This window comes from Cyprinus carpio, chromosome B11 (genome assembly GCF_018340385.1).
Source record: "Cyprinus carpio isolate SPL01 chromosome B11, ASM1834038v1, whole genome shotgun sequence".
In the NCBI taxonomy this organism is placed as follows: Eukaryota; Metazoa; Chordata; class Actinopteri; order Cypriniformes; family Cyprinidae; genus Cyprinus; species Cyprinus carpio.
Genome location: NC_056607.1, coordinates 22,080,185 through 22,098,561, shown reverse-complemented (window position 1 = coordinate 22,098,561; position 18,377 = coordinate 22,080,185). Strand labels below are relative to the sequence as shown.

The window sequence follows — 18,377 nt, the reverse complement described above, 5'->3', positions numbered from 1 at the left end:
TTCTGCCATTTCTAACAGCTTTAATTGCACAGACGACTCACTCATGTCCAAGCTGGAAAACGAGCACTTGTGGAAAGGAGTTGCTGTTAAGGGGAGTAGTTCATAGCTGGATGTTGTCCAGACATTGCTGCTGCTTCAGAGCTGATGTCAGGCTCGGGCTTCTAGACATTGGAATGTAAACAAAGAGGGTCGAAAAGCTTAGGCTAGCACTTTTCCATTGCATCACCCTTGTCTCTTAAGAGTCATTCTATACATTTGACATCAGGAAAAAGGTGTATGAACAGTTAAACAGCTATTGGTTTCAGTCTGTTTTATCAGTGCAAGTCATCTGCTAGTTGCCAAGTTTAATCATTTAACACCATTTTGATATTAGAAAGACAAATAACATGTTTTCTTATGTTAGTGAGCTATGTTACAGACAAAATGTATGGGTTGACAGGATAATGATTGATTGCAGGTCTTGTCTGGCCAACCAAATGTTGTTTTTTGAAAAAAAAAAAAAAAAAAAAAAAAAAAGATGTCACATGATGCTGGTCACATGATTTTGTGATAAACCAATTTGAAATAAAAAGTAAAAAAAAAAATGTATTTGAAAAAAAATTGCATTTAAAATCAGTCCATTTTAGATTCTGTAATAAATGTAGTACAGAAAAAGTTTTATTCATTATTTCGAATTCACCAATTCAAAAAGCAGACTTTGCAAAAATTGTAATTTAAGAGGACGTAAAGGCAATTTCTAGCAAACTGAAAAACGGTGCACAAAATATGTGAGAGATTATAGTATGTATTTTCTTAATAGATAAAATAGGTTATTTCAGAAGAAACATAAAATTATCATAAATGAACTTGAAATGTACCCTAAAGTATGGAATGACCCTGAAACTTTTGTTTTTTCTTCCCTTTAATGTACTTTTCTTTTTTTTTCTAATTTAACCTAGAGTTGGGTTTTTTTTTAAGTACGTGTGGTTTGAGTTGGTTCTAAATTTAGAAAAATGTGTACATTTATTTATGAATCATGCTTTCTGTGTGAAACCATTCGCCCACTCAGGTTTTACACGCTAATGTTTGCACACGTGCAGTTTGTGAATGAGACCCAAAGAAAGAGTTGGTGGACAAATCTGTGATCAGAAGTCAAGTTTGTCAACTTTACATTGTTGAAGATGAACAGGAAGCAGTGTTATTTTACTATCATTGAGAAACTCTTTTTTTTATATATATTTTGAATTATTTTATTTTTTATATATTCTGCTTTCATGTTCATTTTAGTTATTTTTGTTGTGTTTTTGCAATTTGTGTTGTTTTTAAATATGTCAATATAGTTTTTATTCATTTTTATTTCAGTTATTAGTACATTAAATTAAACTAAAGGGAAATGAGAAGTGCTACCTTGGAAACTAGTTGAAATAAAATAAGTTTAAGTTTATTTTATATAAAAAAAATTTAATGGGATTTTGTGGTTTTAGGTTTGGTTATATAACCCTGACAGGAAGTGAGCAGAGTTCAGCGTGCAAAAAAATGACTGGAGCTGTTACAAAACCAAATGTAACCTGCTACCGAGCTGATAGTTCCTCCCTTTTTGCTCTCTTTGTTTCGGTCAGAGCAAGTATCTCAGATTTAAAGTTAATCGTGTCATCTGTATGGTGCTTTATGCAATTTATTTGCTGTTTCTGTGACTTTAGACAGCTTAAAATATGACTCATGGGTTCAATAAATTGCTTTGTTGTGGTAGTGTATTAAACATTAATTAAGGTTATGGTTTGTAAATGTGGTTTCTGTTATCATTAAGATCTTTCACACGTTGATATGTTTGTCAGAACTAATGCCTCAGTTAAAACAATAGATCCAGTTAATATACTATTTTGTCACATTTTAATGCTTTTGTTATTTTTCCTAACATGTAAGTCTAGATTTTTCACTCATTTGATTTTTCTTTAGGCAATTTTATTTGAAAAACACTAAATGTTGTGATCACAGTTTTTTTCTTCTCTTGATTTATTAAGCATATTCATCTGCAAAATTTGTCCTCTGATTATTTATCCTTAAAATAATTTTCTTTTGGCATTTGCATTGTCTTGCATTAATAACGAGCCTCCATGCACTTTCATTTCACTTTCACTTTAGCCAGATATCAAGAGTTTAAATCCCCCAGTCAGAGCTTTTCTCATAAACGGGGGGAAAATATATATATATATATATATATATATATATATATATAGAGAGAGAGAGAGAGAGAGAGAGGGAGAGAGCACAAGATGATCATGATTAACAGTTAATTATCATTATCATGCAGGTTTTTCATACTATCTGTTCAGTGTATTTGAAACTTTGGACTGACTCACAGCCCACACAGATTTCAGTACTGGTTAAATTAATAAATAATTTGAATAATTTAGAGTTTCGGGTTTCTGAAATCAATTTCTCATTCCCCGCAGGTGTTTCTGGTGAGGCGCTCTTTAGCTAGGGACGTTGTGACCCTGTAGTTTCTCTCAGTAATACAGAAACCACATTCTCCTTTGCCCTCAATGCAAACCCACCATTCAAATGAAGTCAGATCCAGGCGCATCTATGAGATTGATACTGTTCTTATATATATATATATGCTTTCATAGTTACCCTTCCCCCATTTGGGCCTCGCTCGTTTCCGGCCCTTCCCCCGTATTGTGGTTTTTTCTTGAGGTGATTGGCAGGTGTGAAATAGCAGCTCACGTGTCATCGAAACAATGTCAGACCTTCTCCGTGTCGATCCGAGGTATCCGATTCAGCATTCAATCACTCGCTCACTTCTCAAAACCTTTTGAGATGTAAAATTGACCCACAAAAGCGTTACACACCTTTATGTTGTCACTTGTAACTAGGGCTGCATGATAATGGTTAAACTGTTCATCATGATTATTTTGCAATCATGAAAACATCAACTGGTACACAACTGGTGCAACACAAATCAAGAAAACATCAACTGGTATGTTTGCTCGCAGCAAACAGCACCAATGAGTGCACAAAGAAAACACCGACTGTATTACACTTTTATTTGAGCAGAAGATTTCAATAGCGATTGATAAACTTAACTGTAACTTTCATGTTTGTCTGTGTTTTCAACACAGTAGCACTTTTTGCGTAATGCAGAGAGAGTGTGTGTGCCAGGTTGGGAAGATTAAGTAAGCCTCTCGAAAGAAAACGTATCAATTTATGAAAAAGCTCTGATTGTGGGATTTTACCTTTTGACATCTGGCAACCCCAACCATGAAGGCTTGTTACCAACGCAATATAATTCAAATGGCAAGTAAAAATAAAGTTATTAAATTATCCTGCAGCCCTACTTGTAACACGATATGTAGGTATGTTTATATGTGTGTGTAATTATTTCTGTGCCCATTTCTTGGGAAGCTCATCAACATTCCTGAATTCAAATGGGGATGCAAATGCTTGTTTATATTCTTCCGTATAGGTTGTTTATTATGTTTATTTTTGTCTTGCTGTGATGTCAGTCAGTACTTCTCACTAAATTTACCAGCTATTTACCACCAAATATTTGACGCCACATTTAAGGCCTAACATCAGTTGAAGTTAAACATTCACATCCAACCGTCTCTTTACTGGTACATTTCTCCACCCTGTGTTTGAGGTAATGTCAGACGGCTCTGCCTCCACCCGCTTTAAACAGATAAACAGATGTGTTTCTAAAGTATGAGGGAGGGGGCTTAGGGTGTATCAGCAGAATTTGGGGTAAAAGTATCTATAGCTTTATCCATTGTTGAAAGCTAAAGGCCGTTTAGGGGGAGATCTCAGAATGAGAGTTGGATTCTTAATGATTGGTCCTCTTTATCTGATTTTATATATATATGTGTATGTGTGTGTGTGTGTGTGTATGTATGTGTGTGTGTGTGTGTGTATGTATATATGTGTGTGTGTATGTATGTGTGTGTGTATATGTGTGTATATGTATATATATGTAATAAATATTCTAAAAATCTATTTATGTATGTGTGTGTGTGTGTGTGTATATATATATATATATATATATATATATATATATATATATATATATATATATATATATATATATATATATATATATATATATATATGTATATGTGCACACAGTGAATCCTATTTTAATTGTGATCACGATTTCTGCCTCTCTCAGTTTATTAAACATAATCATCTGAATATTTGCCCACTGGTTATTTATCCTGAATACATTTCATTTTTAATTGGCATTTGTGGTTGCATCTATAACAAGCCACCACAAGCTTTGTGGTTGCCAGATTTGAAGATTTAAAATCCCCCAACCTGAGCTTTTTTAATAAATCGATACATATTCTGCCCAGTGGTTTACTTATTCTTCCGAACCTGGCAACCATGCACACACCTGCTCTGTACATTATGGAAAAAAGTGCTCATGAGGTAAATACACAAGCAAACATGGAAGTTTGAGTTTAGTGATCTCTAATTAGATATTCTGCTCAAAAAGAAAGTGCAATACAGCCAGTCTGTTTCCGTTCATGTGATCGTTTGCTTTGTTTGCTGCGACTAAATCTGCAATGTGCTCGTGATTTGTGCTTATGTGAAAAAGCAATAATTTAGTTGAAATGCAAAAAAAAACAACAACATTATATATATTATATATATCACTGTTTTTACAACATCAGAGTTGGGAATCAAGAATTTCAACAAAAAAAGAACCAATTTTTTTTAAAAAAACATCTGTTTTCCACCAATGCTGATAAAACGTTTGGTAGAAAATGTTTCCCACTTGTCAGTTGTGACAACATATATGAAACAAAAAAAAAATGCCAACGGCTTCAACGATTAATCACACATTTTACATTTGATATCTCATCTTATAACTGTATGCATTATGTTGCACTTTCTTTATTTTTCACTGGTAAAAAGGGATACTGATGGTAAAATTATGGATAAAAGAAATAAGGGTGGGGGCTGAGTACCCTGCAGAAAACAGAGAAGAGGCAGGCCATTTGAGAGATTTACAGTGTGGCACTCCTCTAAAACACATACATCCTGTAATTAACCCTCCGCTGGCCTACTCTCCCTCAGACCCTCCCCCTGAGTAAGAGCTCTCTGCTGCTAATGAGAGATCAGGAACACTGGAAGAAAGCAAGAAAGAAGGAGCAATTGAACTCGTTGCTCAGCTACCAGCACTGTTTTTCTGGCAGTGCGTGATTAAATAGCGTGATCTTTTTGGCACATGAGGCTTCTGTTAATGTTAAGATCCTTCAGCCTTTCGCACATATCATAATCAACACAAAACTAATAGTTCTGGTCTTCTGGAACACTAAGGGTTATCTTGCTGAAAACTTTTGCACCATGCAATGAAAACTAAAGTATAGTGTGCTGTATTGTTATCACTTGGCCTCACTACGTTTGTCAAATCATCTCATCTCATTGCATGTTTAATTAAGCACGTTATCATTTTTGATGGCCTGCATTTTATGGACCTTATTTTTGAAAATAATAATAAATAATTACAAGGTTTATTTATTATTTATATAGCACCAAAATGTAAAGTGTATAATAAAATTAAATTAAAATAATTCTAACATGTAATTTCATGTGTGTGTGTGTGTGTGTGTGTGTGTGTATGTATGTGTATATATATATGTATGTATGTATGTATGTATGTATGTAATATATATAATATATACACACACACTATATAATACACACACAATTAAAAGAAACATTTTAAATATTTATGTAATTTAAATTTTTTAATTGTAAAATTCAATTCAGCAAGTTATCATTTTGGTTGGCCTGCATTTTCTGGATGTTATTTTTGAAAATAATAAGATTTATTTATTACTTACATAACACGTTTCATATGTAAAATGTGTAATTATATAAAACAAATAATTTTAACATGTAATATATAATAACATATAATATTATGATAATGATATATAATTAAGATTTTTAATTGCACAAATTAAATTTCACTCAATAATGCTTAAAACATGCAAATCACCCCTTTTTAACACCTGAATTTACATATCAGAAACTATATCTGCTAATGAAAGAATTACTTTTAATTTTTCTTGTTAAATAGTGTTTTTATACGTGTCATTTATTTAGTTATTTATTTATTAATTTATTGATTAGCAATAATGTAATCTGCGATAATGAATATATTTTAAGCACTTGTTAGCTAACAGTTCTGTTTAGTGTGACTTTTTCACAATATAGCACAGCCTCTTATATCTTATTGCTCATATAATGCAGTTCCTGATCAGGACATCACGAGTGATGAGAACGCAGTTTTGTGCTCTGCTCTATTTAACCTTTTTTGTCTGTCTGTGTTTTTCACATGTAGCTCTATGAACTAGACAGTGACCCGAAGAGGAAGGAGTTCCTGGATAATCTGTTCAGCTTTATGCAGAAGAGAGGTATTTATAAATAAATCTAGATATGTCCGTACTTGATCTTATAGAGACCTTTATGACCCTGAACTTTCCAAACTCTGTCCCCAACACGCTCACATCAACACCCAGCTCATCTTTCACATCTCCACGGTGATGTTTATGTGTATTTATATCGGAGCGCTGCAGTTTTCTCTCTTCATATCATGCTGAAGCAGGGCTTTGGCTCCCACAAGCACATGTGTGTTTATAAACGTGGGAGTGCGAACACATGTCCATGTCATGATCCGGCCTTGAGACTGAAGCATGTGTTCCTGTTAAACCTGCTGCGCTGGCCGTGGAAAATGTCCCCCAACACCTGCTAAACCTTCTCCTGATGAATAAATGAATGACCTGAAAGAGAAATTTTATTAGCTATGTTGATTTATAGGACAAATGCATGTGTACGACAATCTGCTGCCTATAGAGAAAAGCATCTCTGAAATTAAATAAAATAATGATTTAAAAATTAAAAATTATTTAAAAAATCAGTTACATTTATTATTAAATTGTATATATACACACACACACACACACACACACATATATATATATATACATAACATTTTTAAATATAATTTTATATATAATAAAAAAAAATTATATTTATTATTATTTTATTGTTAAAAGCATGTGTACAGCATTGCTGCATGAAGAAAACTCTGGAATTAATAATAATAATAATAATAATAAAAAATTATGAGTCATTCATTCATTCGATTAATTAAAAACGCGGATTCATTCAGAAACTAAACACTGGAGACATGCAACAATTGACCGTTCACAAAGCAATAATAATTTGCAATAATATTTCACAAAGTTGTTTTTTTCTGTATTTTTTATTCTGATCAAATAAATGCAGGCTTGATGAGCAGAATATACTTCTTTAAAAAGCATACTGATCCCAAACTTTTGAACGGCACTGTATATATGTATACATATTCATACAAAAGAAAATTATTATTAGGTGTAATTTATTATATAGTTAAAAAATACATTATTACTACTATTCTGTGTATTTCTAGCACAGATGCATGTGTGTGACAGTCTGCTGCGTAGAGAAAAGCAGAAACTCAGTTTTTCCAAATACAGACTAAAACAGGAGTGTCTGTGATTTGTAGCGGATACATTCGATCTGCTAAGACGCTCAACGCAGCTGTTTGTTTTTGTGCAGGGACGCCAGTGAACAGGATTCCAATCATGGCCAAGCAGGTGCTGGACCTCTACATGCTGTATCAGCTGGTGACAGAGAAGGGGGGGCTGGTGGAGGTCATAAATAAAAAGTTGTGGAGGGAGATCACGAAGGGCCTGAACTTGCCGACCTCCATCACCAGCGCTGCCTTCACTCTCAGAACACAGTATGTACTCACAACACCTTCACGGGAGAAATTATCTTTACTGTATTCTACGTAAAAAGAAGTTTTCATGTTTAATCAGTAAAGGTGTTTCTATCTTCTTTTTATTCATCTACAGCGATAGTTGGATGTCTTTGTCCATATTAGGGATTTCCTGGAGTGTCATAAGTGCTATTACTTCTGTGATGCACATTTTTAATTCACAGTGAATGCATAAAAGGCTCATATTTCATATGAAAGGCACGGGCTCTATTTTTGATTTTGCACACCTTCTGACAAAAATTAAGAAATTGCTGTAACAGATTTGTATCATAATATTATAATATTTTATAATAAAACCTTATGGTGTGTAATTACAGGCTGTCTCCTCACAAAAGTATTTTTTTTTTAAATAAAATTATTATTGCTATTATTTTCTAATGATAATAGTTATGTTAATTCTTAAATACTTTATTTATTTATTTAATAATGACAATGTAATATGCAATATTTCTTATTTTGTTTAAAAAAATTTAGCAATTATAATATTCAGAATAATTGTCATTAGTCATAATAATATGTAAGCACAACATTTTAGTCCAAATCGTGCAGCCCTACAAACAAGCAAAACAAACTTGGTGTTCTTTATGCATTCCCACCCCCCATTTTTTTTTTTTTGCAAATCAGTATTTTACCCAGAAAAATCAGAATTTTTTTTTCCCAAAATCATGCACCCCTATTCTGCAATCCCATATACTTTAATCATATCCAACACAGAGAAAACCTGATGTAAATTGTGACACTGATTACAGGATTTTTGGTGGAAATGAAGAAATCAAATCACCGATAGACTCACATTGTGTTTGAATTGACTGCTCCAGAGATTTAATCATTTTCTGTATATAAAATAATCACAATATAATTAACCAGTGGTTGTCACACAACTAACAGTTGATGGGTTAGTCACTGGCTTGATTCACTAAGACAGCAGTAAACCACTTTACTGAGACAAAGAATGTCTGTGCATGAGCACTTAGATATTACTGATCTCAGGTCATATGCATGAAATGCAGTTTCAAATTTTTTAGATTACATTTCAAAGTGTTTTGCATCAAAGGTCTTTCTCTACCTGAAGCAGTATTGGTCTTGCAATCGACGGACATTTAATTTCGCACCCCTCTGCAGGTATATGAAGTATCTGTATCCTTACGAATGTGAGAAGAGGGGTCTCAGCAACCCCAACGAGCTGCAGGCGGCCATCGACAGTAACCGGCGAGAGGGACGCAGACACAGCTTTGGCAGCTCGCTCTTCACCTACTCGCCCAACGGGACACCCACAATGCTCTCCTCTCCCAAACTCTCCATGCCACCCATGGGCATCGCCCTGCCCAGCAACGGAGCATCGGTCTCATCCTTACAGAGAATTAAGAAAGGTAAGACCTTAATGCAGTGGGTCATGGTTACATAGTGATGGGAAGTAACTGATTACATAATCATATTCCAAAAATAGAGTACTTGTAATTAGATTATATTAGATTTTAAAATGCTCATCATCAGATTACAGTTACTTTTTGAATGGATTGGGCTACATCATGATTACATCCTGTTCAAATAATAGCAACAATTGTTCCAAATTCTTTTCTCTTTAAAATGTATCTTTTTAAAAAATTCTACTTTGTGTCATATGATTTAGATACATGGAATGGCCGTGTAAATGCAAATTTGTGATCCGTGCTTATGAATTTGGGGACAAATGCACCAATTAGATCAAGTATGAGACAAATAATTATGCAAGTTATTAAACACTTTTCATGTTTATTTTTTTATTTTTATTTTTTTGTCAGCCAAACACTTTTGAATTAATTATTTACTTTTTTAAATTCACATTTAAATAATTTAACAGCTTGTTTGCATGTTCACAATTCTCTGATGTCAGATATTGGTCACATTGGCATGCAAGTAAAATAAAATATCAGTTTTTTGTGTGTGTTCAGTTATTTTATTTTTTATTTTTTATTTTATTTTGCATTTCTATTATTTAATTAATCATTCGCTTTTTATCAACTCATGAACCCTAAGCAGTTCTTTCGTTAACCCTACTTTGGGAAACCCTTGTGTAATGTAAAGTTGAATGCATTTCTTGTTGTTGATGATAAAGAATGGAATGTATTTTCTTTCTTTACTTATTATCAAAATGGTACACGATAATCTTAAAGTAATCAATCAGAATGCATTAACTAAAACGAGTAATCTAATTGATTGCATTATGGATCATGTAATTTGTAATCAGTAACTGTGGTTACGTGTCTTTAATGACTGCTGTGTTTTGTCGTTCTCTGTTGTAGAGGATGACGGAGTTCAGGCCCGTCTGCCAGTGTCTCTGGCCACTCATTCAGTAGCTGCGGCTCAGGCTGCAGCTGCGCAGGCGGCCACCATCGCACAGGTAGCTGCGCTGGAGCAGCTGCGGGACAAGCTGGAGTCCGGCGAGCCTCCGGAGAAGAAGATTGCACTACCACTGGAGGACCACCAGCGGCTACTGCAGAGAGCCCTTCAGCACAACCTGCTGGCCATGACGGCACAGATCCCCATGAACATCCGCATCAACAACCAAGGTACTGACACTTTAACATTCTGACCTACTGATGGACCAACTATGGCAATAGTAGGGATATAGTCACATTTTAAAACCGACAAGAACAGCATTTTTCAATGGTGATGGTATCGTCCCCCAGTGGAGGCGCTGGAAGCTATTTTTTTGAAAGGGGGCATTTGTTAAAGACAAGTTTACGGCCAAGATTCACAATGGGATGAGCTGAAACATTGTAACTACTTGCAAAAGAACATGTTTTGCAACATTCTAACACAGTGTTACACTGGACGCATCAAAGCAAACATTCAAAATCTATAAACGATAACAAGTGTTAGATAAACGTTCAATATAATCTATATGCGCCAAAAGCAAAACGCAACAGCGCTACACATTTAATCTGCACCACACGGAGCTTTTAACCGCTCGGTTTACAGTTCAAACAGCAGCGCTAGAGCTGCTATGTGTTTACTGATCAGTCTAAAGCAGCACTGTGAGATCCAGTGTGAAACGCTTGAATTTAGTGAAAAACATACTTGATTTAAACTAGTTTAAAGCCAGATGAAACCAAACCCGACAAACGAGAGAATCACCGCACACAAAGATACATTGATGGCCTAAAAAAGGTTGAGAACCACAGAACCACGGTGGGTTGCTTGCCTGAAGATATTGTAATAAATAAATAAACCGAGTCTTCTGAAGAGACCGAATCACTTCATATGATAAACAGATTTAACGTTTTATTAACTTATAAACATGGATCAGCGCACATACATAAAACACATCAAATATTGTCAAAGGAAGCTCAGCTGTATTCGTCTGAGTGCAAGAACAAATGAAATTTGTGTGGATTAAACCATTCGAGTCTTTTACCTCTCTTTATGGACTTTTTGAAGTGTTAGAATTTAGAAACAAGTCATGTTTCATTAAAAATATCTTCATTTGTGTTTTGCATATGAAAGCCTTTTGGGTTTGGATTGAATAGAGTTGCCTCGATTGACATTTTTACTGTGGTTTTATTCTTTCCCATAAACACCGACCTGAGAAAAAACACCTTACTATAAAATTTCTGATGTTTCAGGGAAACCTGCGTGTGGAATATCCAACCTTTGGTTCATGAGGTCATGAAATGAACTCAGTGTGTTTTCTAGTACAGCACTGCAAAGCCCCTCTTACATCATCTTTCACTGGTACCATCTATTTTGTAGGAAAGGGTGTGAAATACTACCACAGCCAGACTAAATTACTGGCATGTGCACTATACAGATCAGTAGTTGTTGGGTGGAGAAGTCAGCAACCTTCTCACGGGTGAGTCACTGAACCCACAGTAGTACTCTAGTACTGTTCTTACTAAACACGTTTTCTAATGAATGAGGAATCAGGGTGTTTAGAAGTGCTCTGATTAGATCTTATCAGAACTGTATTAGTTCCATTGATGTTATTTACTTTAAAGAATGCTGGCATGAGGGATCTGACTCATTAGGAGACTGGAGGTGTTGACCGCAATGACAAAAAGGCAAGGCGAATAGTTCTGCTGTGTGGAAACCCCAGCCTAGACACAGCATGACTTCCTTTTCTTGGTTAGAGTTGTCAAGTACTAGAGGTTTCGGCTGGTGTATTTTATCGGAAGATGAATAAGAGACCAAATAAGTTCCCCCTGCCGCGGCATGTGAACTCTTTTCATTGTTTTTAACTATTGAAATGGCGAAGGCAGCGCCCCCTGCTGGAACGATTCTGTCTGAATGCCCTCAGATGAGTTACTAGTATTAACAATTCCAGTACCATTATTAATAATTCTCACACTTTGGGATCGTGGTTTGTACAAACCCCTGTCTTATGTATTAATTGTTGGCACCTAAAGGGATAGCTCAGCTAAACAAGGAAGATTCTGTCATCATTTACTCCATTTGTTTCAAATCTGTATGTGTTTGCTCAGTTGCATTAATATTAGCCCAACAAACTACAATATATTTTACAAGGATTTTTTTTTTAAATAATGGTATTATAATAAGGTAATAATAATTATGATGCAATTGTATTTTAAATAATGATAACTAGAACATATTTTGCCAAGTGTGTTTTTGAGATGTAGGTACCTTGGTTGGTTTGCACTTGTAAAATCGCCAGTAGATGGTGACAAGTTCTCGTCTTAACGAGTGACTCACTCATTCAAAAGATTCGTTCAAAACAGCTGACATCATACAATTGCGTCTTTAAAGGACCTTTCTGTTGCACCTGTTACGCACCCCGTCACTGTAAACTGGCCTGTCAATCATCTCGTCACAGTTAACATCCTCCACATTTCAATTAACTTCCTGCGGTACTGGAGAGAAAAGAAGTAGCTCGTTGATCTGCCAGACGTGAGTCTTTCATGCGGAGAACTCTGCTCATTTTCTGCAAAAGTTAATGACCAAATGGATGTTTATAAAAGTTCACATTGCTGTTGCAGATGAAATATAACACGGATAACAATAAATACATATTTTTTACAAGGTTAAATGTTGATTATGAGTAACTCAAACCCCTTTTTGTAAACCTCTGTACCTAACCGTCGATAAAACAACCACCAAAATCATATTCACACAAACAAATTTTATTTGTGTTTGTAGTTCTGGACTGAATCCTTTGCCAAAGCGCAATGGATTGTGGGCAGTTTTAGCCATTAGAGCATGCACAGATCCACAGAAATCGACCTGAAATAGTAGACCATCCGGGGACTTTTGGTACACTCTTTTCAACTTACTGTGCTTTGGGACACACTTATTCTAATCTGACATAATATTTATGATGGATAGTATGAACATTGAGACGCAGGGAGTGAATTGTTAAAAAATGGATTACTGACTCAAAAGATTTGTTCAGAAAGATTCATTCAGTAACAAAACACTCGGTGTGTTGATTGGAGATGCACAAATGTTATGTTTTATTTATTATTTTACATTATTCTTCAAACCAATTATGAAAACTCAATTGTGAAGACAGTAAAACAGCTCTGTAAAACAATAGTGTCATTATTTAGCTCAAGTCAGTTCAGAATCGTATTTGAATTGTGATCATCGTGATCACAGAGCATAATCCTCTGTATTTGCCTGCTGGTTATTTATCCTGAAAACATTTCGTTTTATTTGCCATTTGCATTGTCTTGTATTGGTAACAAGCTTTCATGGCTGCAGTTGCCAGATTTCAAGAATTTAAATCCCCCAATCAAAGCTTTTTTTCATAAACCGGTACATTTTGTACCCAGTGGTTTATTTAGAGTATGTTTTCACAAATTCACATTTGTGTAGTTTTTTTTACACAGAGACGACGGTATCATTTTCAAAATCTTGCACTTTGAAACCTCTTGTTCAGGCATTTTCAGCTGTTGACATTTAAATAAACGTCCAAATGCATAAAAAGTTTTCTGTTTTTAGTAAATATAAATGATGTTGTGTAAACAACTCCTTAATCTCCCAACCTGGAGTACCAGGAACATGGAAAAAGCACTGATGCACTGAAAACACGGGCGTACATGTAAATTGGAGTATAGCGATCTCTACTGAAATAAAAGCGTAATACAGCCATACTATTTTCTGGACACACAAACATGCTTACATGCAAGTTTATGTTCTCCTCTTGATTTGTGCTTATGTGAAATGCAATAATTCTGATGAAATGTTAAAAAAAGTAAAATGACAATTTTGCAATTTTTTTGCAAAATAATTATGATTAACCTTTTACCATTATTGTACAGCCTCATTAACCAGGTGGTTTTAATGTTGTGAAGTGAATAACACCTCATGCTACTCTTTGAGGAGAGATGTGTTAATAATTTTCCAAAGTGTGAAAAGAAAAAGAAAAAAAGACTTAAAATCTTTTTCTTATTTTTCCTTTCTATCAGAAAGCAGGCAGGACTCCGCCATGAACCTGAACAGCAATGGCCTAAACAGCATCAGCATGTCTGTGGAGCTCAATGGAGTCGTCTACACCGGTGAGGAGCCGACAGATTCTTTCTATTCAAGTTCTCCTCGTTTCAATTGTGACTAATCTTCCTGTTTTCTCATAATAGGTGTTCTCTTCGCCCAGGCTGCGGCGCCGAACTCATCTAACAAATCTTCTGCAGGCAACAACGGGCCTCAATCAGTTCACCACACACCTACCTCATCCTCCTCCTCCAACAACCAATCGCCTTAGCACCTCAGACTCTTCCTCAGTGCAAAACCAAAGCCAAAAAACCTCAGTTACTACACAAGATATGCCAAAAAAACAGTGCAGGAATAACTGAATCGTTCTCAACTTGAAGTACACTAGCTCAGGTCTTTTATTTACACTCTCCTTTGTTCAGGAGTCAAAGAAAATCTAAAATAACAACAGAGTTTATTATAAAGATGATGATGTATATGCAAAACCTGTGAATAATTTATTTCTCTTTCTGTGAGCACACTGTCTGGCGTTAACAAGGCAGTAGGATTCTGCTTTTTAGGGTTTTATAGTCTCTGACTGACAAAAGCTTTTCGTCTATAGGCAAAACCATAACAATAGTATTATTGTTATAACGTGTGATGCAAACAGCTTAAGGATCTGAACTAATAATATATTGTAGATTTGATTTTCTCTGTGTATGTATCTGCAGTGCCTTGTGAAGGTTTTTCCTTAGCACAGTTTGAAAGTGCCGTTGACAGGCCAACGTCTTCAGCACGAACACAATACAAAGTGCGTATTGTCAGAAGTTTTGCTGTTTTTATTTTTTGCTTTCCTAACTCAGAGCTTCATATCAGTCAGTGAAGATTCAGGATAGTTCAGCCAATAAATAAAAACACCCTCAAGTTGTTTCAGACCTGTATGAGATTGTTTCTTCTGCTGAACAGTTTTGTTTCCAACAGAAGAAATTATACAAGTTTGGACAGAATGTTCGTTTTTGGGAGAGCTGTCTCTTTAAGGAGCTGATTCACGCATGCATTTGTATTTGTGTTCATAGCATGTTTGCATCTTCACGACTGCTGGCAAACTCTGGAGGTCACGTTCTCCACGAGTCCGAACGTACCTGGACCTGCCACTTATTTTGGCCAATAGTTGCTCTAAAATACAAGTGGAAAGAGTTCAGGTCGTTTTTGTGTCAAGCTTTCTCTCAGATCAGCAGTTTGGCTGAAGATAATTACAATTTGACCCAAAGCATGACAGTGTAATAGGTTCATTTTAAGATCTGAACAAACAAATCATCTTGTGTTTGAATACTACACTAACTGGAGATCTTTAGTTTGGCGTTTCGGCTTAATCGAATGCAGTTTTGAGGGATCCAGCGATGCAGCCGTTTCTGGTTATGTACAGCGCAAATCAGAGGAGATTCTCATTGCAATGTCATGTTTCGAAAAGTGTCTTGAGGAAAATGAAATGTTCTCTTCTGAAGGGATTTGAAGGATGTGGCTTCCTGTGTTTAACAGATCAGCCCCTTCAAGGTTGTTTTAAATCGTCTCATCGACTCTTCCTGGTCAGTCTTTTATCAACATGTAGCTACAGTTTATGAATTATGTCAAGCTCTTCTAGCATTACACTGTATGCGAGGTGAAAATACCCACTTGTTGGGCATCGAGAGGTGAAATGTTCAACTACTGTCTTCGCTCATAAGAAGTCGAATCATTATTTGGAGTTTGATAGGCGAGAAACGCTCCAGGCTTTATGGAAATCGGGTTTCCTTAAACTGAAAGCCTTATTTGAATCTTGCAGCGACTTGAAGTTAAATGCCTCGATCCCTCATTTGGGATCAAGCTTGCAGCCTTTGCTTTCGCAGCCGAGATCCTTAACCGTCAAACTGTTAATGCATATAACTCTGTTATTCAGTTGCTGTACAGAAAACAGTCTAGAATCTTACCGTTTCTGTCTGTCTTGTACAATATTGTAGTTTTTTCCTGTCTAGAAAAGGACACTTCATTTTAACACACGTCAAAGTCATTACTGCCAAAATCTCTACCTCAAACACTCATTTATCAGTTAAGATCTGTTTGCAAGCTTTTCCAGTTCATCACTTTTCACATGGATCTACCGGCTGTGAGGAAGAACAGGGCATATATATATATATATATATATATATATATATCCACTTTCATTCTTTGACTTCTTAATGTATTAGCCGTCATATCCAGCCCCTTTTTTGCTTGAAACTGTAAAAACGTCAGGTTTTTCTTCAACGCACATGTGTTTCATCTGCAAGCCCGCCTTTTACAATCAAATCCCTCAACTTCTAAGTGACACACTGATGTATAACAGTAGATCTTTATTGTAATGACCTTTCCCTAGTGTGTTTTCTTTAGTTTTTCTAGGAAACGATACTGTTACCACACAGAGTAAGACAGATACACGTAACACCCGTTTCAAACTGTTGGTATCCAGGTCTTTCTTTTACTCTGCTGTATGCCTTAACGTATGCAAATTTGAATATAGCATGCTAATGTACTCCACTTTATTGCAAGGACAACCAAACTGCTGTACAATAAACCTTCGCTGTTATCGGAGGATGCCTTATTCTTTGATAATTCTTTGTTTGCTTTTGTCTGTGCAGTTCTTAACGTTACACTAAAAATCAAGTCATTCACTTTTCCATTTCTTAGACAGTTGTGAAGTTTAGGTTTTGCGTTATAAGGCATGTGTGGTCTTCTCAGGAAATACACTTCTACCTCTATTTACACAGATATGTTCAACTTAGTGCTGCGGTCACAGTGCATGTAAAATTTTACCCTTTTATAATGGCAATGCTTAATGTATCCATGTTGATTCGAGGATTATTAATGGCAAGTATATGATTTTTTTTTTCTTTTCTAAATATCCCTTTCTTCTGAGAGTGCTTTTGAGTTTTGGCTTGCTTAGGTTGAATCTGAAATTGCTCCTAGGAGAGCAGGTTTTGGTTACGGTGCTTTGTGTATCACTGTGCACCAGTTCCACTTTTTAAAATGTTTGAATTGCGTAGTGTCAACCTCTTGACCGCTTCTATTAGGGGTGAAGGACAAAGACACTCCTAACCTATTTAATCTGTTTGTGTGGATAATTAACATTATTTTGAAAAGAAATATACCGATATGTAACTGGGGGGGTGGATATGGGATTCAAAGAATGTCACATAAGTGCTGTTATGGTCAGATTATTATGGATTGAAAATACTCTATAATCTATATTTTGGGAAATCATCACACCACACTTGTACCTCTCTCAGTGTGAATGCTGATAATGAGGCAAAAACACCTCAACACAGGTTCAAAAACAAATGTAGTTGTAGTAGATAGACTTGAATTTTTCTTTTTTTAACCAAAGTTATTTGCATTTTTTTTATATATGTTGTAATGTAAAGGTAATTCCGGAGCTCCAGTTTGGGTGTGTCTGTTTTCTGTTGAGTTCAGTACGTTATTGCCTCGTTTTAAATATATATAAAAAAATAAATCAATGTTAATGAGTTTTGTTGTTTCAGAGTTTGAGAAATGTACTCTTGAAGTTTACATTTTATAATTGTCAAGCATCAGATTTTTCAATGTTTGATTTTTCACAAATGAAGATCTTCAGCTGTAAACAGACAATGAATACAATAAAGTGTAATTCTGACAAAATGTTAGTGGTTCTTGATTCATTTCAGGTTAAGATTTTAGTAAAACCCTGTATGTTGTAGAAAGCATGTTAACACAATACTTTCCCACAGTACATAAAGTGTTTTGTGTTCAGAAAGAGAACTTTAAGAGGGTGTGTGTGTGTGTGTGTGTGTGTGTGTGTGTGTTTAATTAAATATAAATGACATTCATATATTAAAATGCAGGTTTTTTGTATTGTAACCATATACACTTATATGCACAATTTAAAATATTATTTTAAAATTATATCAAATGTAACACCCCACAGAACACTACAAATTAGAATATCATACAATTAGTACATCGTTACAATTAATAGTTTTAGTTTAGTTTTATTCATTAATAAATGACGTGTTTCTGCAATTAAACGATGTTTGGGGTTTTGATCACTGTAAACAATGTGACTTCCGCATCACGTTGCGCCATTTTTTGAAGCTTCGCCCACCTCATCGAA

The 18,377-nt window shown here is 35.2% G+C and overlaps 1 protein-coding gene across 2 annotated transcripts in view; it reads left to right on the top strand.

The window, feature by feature from the left end:
• LOC109063326 (AT-rich interactive domain-containing protein 3A-like) overlaps positions 1–17,741 on the top strand; it is a 50,855-nt gene extending 33,114 nt beyond the window's left edge. For both annotated transcript variants that reach the window (XM_042734608.1, XM_042734607.1), the window contains exons 4-9: positions 6,329–6,401; positions 7,588–7,771; positions 8,933–9,180; positions 10,093–10,359; positions 14,215–14,304; positions 14,383–17,741. In XM_042734608.1, the coding sequence (XP_042590542.1) occupies positions 6,329–6,401; positions 7,588–7,771; positions 8,933–9,180; positions 10,093–10,359; positions 14,215–14,304; positions 14,383–14,507 (987 nt within the window). In that variant the 3' untranslated portion in view covers positions 14,508–17,741. The remainder of the gene's footprint in view (positions 1–6,328; positions 6,402–7,587; positions 7,772–8,932; positions 9,181–10,092; positions 10,360–14,214; positions 14,305–14,382) is intronic.
• Positions 17,742–18,377: the final 636 nt, after the last annotated feature.